The following is a 3,404-nucleotide window of genomic DNA, read 5'->3' on the forward strand; positions in this document are numbered from 1 at the left end:
TACAAAAGTATATAAAAATTCATACATAATAACCACATATGTTCTTACACTTGAGTTATGAAATCAGAACTTAAACAAGAAGAAGATGAGGATGAAGAAGAAGATATTGGCGAGTCATATAGCCTCATAAAATCAAAGAATATTGGCTTATTATTATTATTAGCCACCTCGACAACATTATTAATTTTGTTGTTGACCATGTGATGTTGACTTTCTATGCTTCTTTTCTTCTTGAATATGCGGCAAAGAACCCAATTCCCTAAGTCTTCTACATACTTCTGCCAACATAAAATCAATCATACATAAATTAAATAAAATATGGTCATACACACAATAATCTTACTATTTTAGTTAATATATAATTTACTATTATTTTTGTAAAGATTAGTGTAACTAAAGAATAACGACCAAGCCAAAATAAAATCTAGTGTTATAATTAAGAAAAGTTATGTTACTTAAATGTTAAGTTAGTTAGTTAGTTAGTTAAATAAGCAATACTAAATTCTGTTTTAGCTTGATCAGATTCTTTAGTCACACTAGTATATTTATAATCTCCAAAAATAATATAATTTTTTTGAAGGAAAAAAATTGACAATAATGTTGAGAATTTAAATAATAAGAGTGTCGCGAAAACAGAATAACAAAATATTAACACGAGAAATTAATTGATTATGCTTATTAATTAAATCGTATGTCTATTATAAAGATGATAAATAAATATTTTATTAATAATGATCTCTACCATTTATTTTTTGTATGTTGTAAAATATAATGTGGGTGTAAATATAACAAATCAAAGAATATTATTGATGAGTGTAATATTACATGAAAGTTAAAAAAAATGGAATATAATTAATGCTAATAATTTTGGGATTAAATTACACAGTTGGTACTACACTTTCAGTGAAATTGTAAATTGGTCCCTACATTTTAAAAGTTTGTAATTGAGTCCTTAAAGAAAATTAAAATTTGTAATTTAATCTCCGTCGTTCAAAAAAGTGTTTGATTTAACAGAATATTCTTAGCATACGCTGAGAATATCTGTTAAATTAACATTTTTGAACGGTAAGGACTAAATTGCAAATTTTAATTCTCTTTAGAAACTCAATTACAAACTTTTAAAATGTAGGGACTAATTTGTAATTTCACTAAAAATGTATAGACCAACTGTGTAATTTAACCTAATTTTGGCTACCCATTAATTAGGCCATTATAAAAGAAAAAAAACTTGTAAAAACAAACTTTGTAGTAATAACTGAAAAAATAATCACCTGGGATGAATTAGAAGGAGTAGTGACAAGTCGATACTCACGCATGATCCAATGAGTTCTAGAGCCATTTGGAGATTTTCCATGATAGAATACAAGAGTTTTTCTTATCCCAACAATATTACTATTATTATTATTATTACATGATGTTGAAATTATTCTTTTGTCTGATCCAGTTGCTTTCCAATATCCAGATTTCGTTATTCTGTTCATTCGGTTACCGTTTCTATACTTAACTTCCTTTGAGCTGAACAAGTATCTCTCTTCTTGCTCCCCATAATTATTATTATTCCCTAATAATAAAATAAAAAAAAATAATAAGATCATAGTTATAAGAGCATATATATCTATGACATTAATAAATAATGCTATGTTAATGTGATTTTGTTTATTTATATTTGTTTCTCTTCATCTTTTAATCAATTTAGTAATAATTAAAAGATATTACTATGATTTTGATCGATGATTTTTAATCTACACGTAATACTTTTGTATTACATATACTAATGAGCTCTCTTGCATGGAAAATATGTCATTAATGATGATGAGTTTATACTACATATTGTAAAAATACCTTAATTAGTTAATTATTCCTAGAGCTATATGTAAAAAAAAAAAATGAGTAAAAATTAAATAATATTTTAATTTAACTTAGTTTCATTCTAACCTTAGATAATGTCAATTTAGTTTCAATTTAATTTAATTAATTTAGTCTATCTTTAACTTTTTCCTTTTTTGAAGAAATTTTTAAATTAAACATTTTAAGAAGCAAAGACTAAACGGAATTATACTTCACTATAATTTGGTAACTTTAAGAGTGAAACTAAAACTAAGAAAAAAAAGGAGGTAAAGATTTTTATATTGATTACCTGGCAAATCCCATGGATCGTAGTTGCAACATAGTTGCATACATTGATCTCAGGAATGATTGAAGCTGGCAACTGAAAAGAGAAAACCTTACATTTCAAATACTGAAATAGAAGCTCCTCTTCTGTTGGTTGGAACCGAAATCCAGGTGGCAATAATCTCACTCCATTCTTGTTCTTCTTAACAAACCTCATCTTCTTGCTCATCATAAAATAATTATAAATAATAAAAACTTAGAAAACTGGACCAACTTATTGGTGATAAAATGAAGCTTTGTGTATGCTTATTTATAAGCATATTATATATAGCTAGGTTATTTAATTTTTTTGGAGTTAGTTGGGAGGGAACTTAAGCATGTAATAAAGGGGACAATGCTTAACTGACTAAGTTTGTTCTTTGGAATTTTAATTAATTAATTAAAAGTTGTTATATATTATATTGAGTTTCACTACACCACATCCAGCAAATAGCAGCGGTTATGCAGTCGATTAGCAGTGATTTTTAACCGCTGTCAAACGAATAACAGCAGTTGATAACCCATTAGAAGATAGTGTGCGGCTAAACCTTTAACAACGGTTAATGGTAACCGCTGCTAAATGGTATTTTTTGACAGTGTAAAGCGTTTTATACAGTCGTGTAATTACATCTATTCTTTTGGATGACTATTCATGCGATTAATATAAAAGGTAGTTATTTTTACTAATAATATGACATTGCATAATTACAATTTACTTTACATTGACACAGTGCATCAAAATTAAATTCATATTATATATATCAAATTTAAAAAGATCTTTTTCTTTGCCTTTTTTGCTATGCCTGACCACCACCTTTTGTATCATAAAATATAAAGTGATTGGTCATAAAATTAAATATTTTGCATGCTTTTCTTAGAGTCATGGAAATATGATTTCAGATTCCATGGTTCTACCAATTATGTATTAACAAGTATTGAGAGATAATTAATTAGCAAAAGAATTAATTAAGACCTAATTAAAATTTTGAAATTTAAAATTTTCTATATATATATGTTCATCTAATATTGGATTGGCGGTGGTGATTGACTATTTTCAACTGGAGTTGTTGGATTTGGTTTAACGATTTAATCAAACTTAGGGTTTGTTGGATAGGTTTTTGGAATCTCCTATGTGAAATTATAGGAAAATTTTCAAGTGTGCCGTCATATAGGTGTTTCAGTGATTTTTAACCGTTAATCTTAATTATAAAAAAAAATATATAATATATATAATTAAGATCAACGATTAAAAA

General features: G+C 26.4%; 1 protein-coding gene across 1 annotated transcript; it reads right to left on the reverse strand.

The window, feature by feature from the left end:
• LOC107612115 (NAC domain-containing protein 83) lies at positions 9 to 2,448 on the reverse strand. The gene is given in 4 exon segments (XM_016313939.2): positions 9 to 278; positions 1,272 to 1,561; positions 2,138 to 2,165; positions 2,168 to 2,448. Coding segments are annotated over 4 exon segments (729 nt in total). The 5' UTR covers positions 2,345 to 2,448; the 3' UTR covers positions 9 to 44.

The sequence above is a fragment of the Arachis ipaensis genome, chromosome B08 (assembly GCF_000816755.2).
Source record: "Arachis ipaensis cultivar K30076 chromosome B08, Araip1.1, whole genome shotgun sequence".
NCBI lineage: Eukaryota > Viridiplantae > Streptophyta > Magnoliopsida > Fabales > Fabaceae > Arachis > Arachis ipaensis.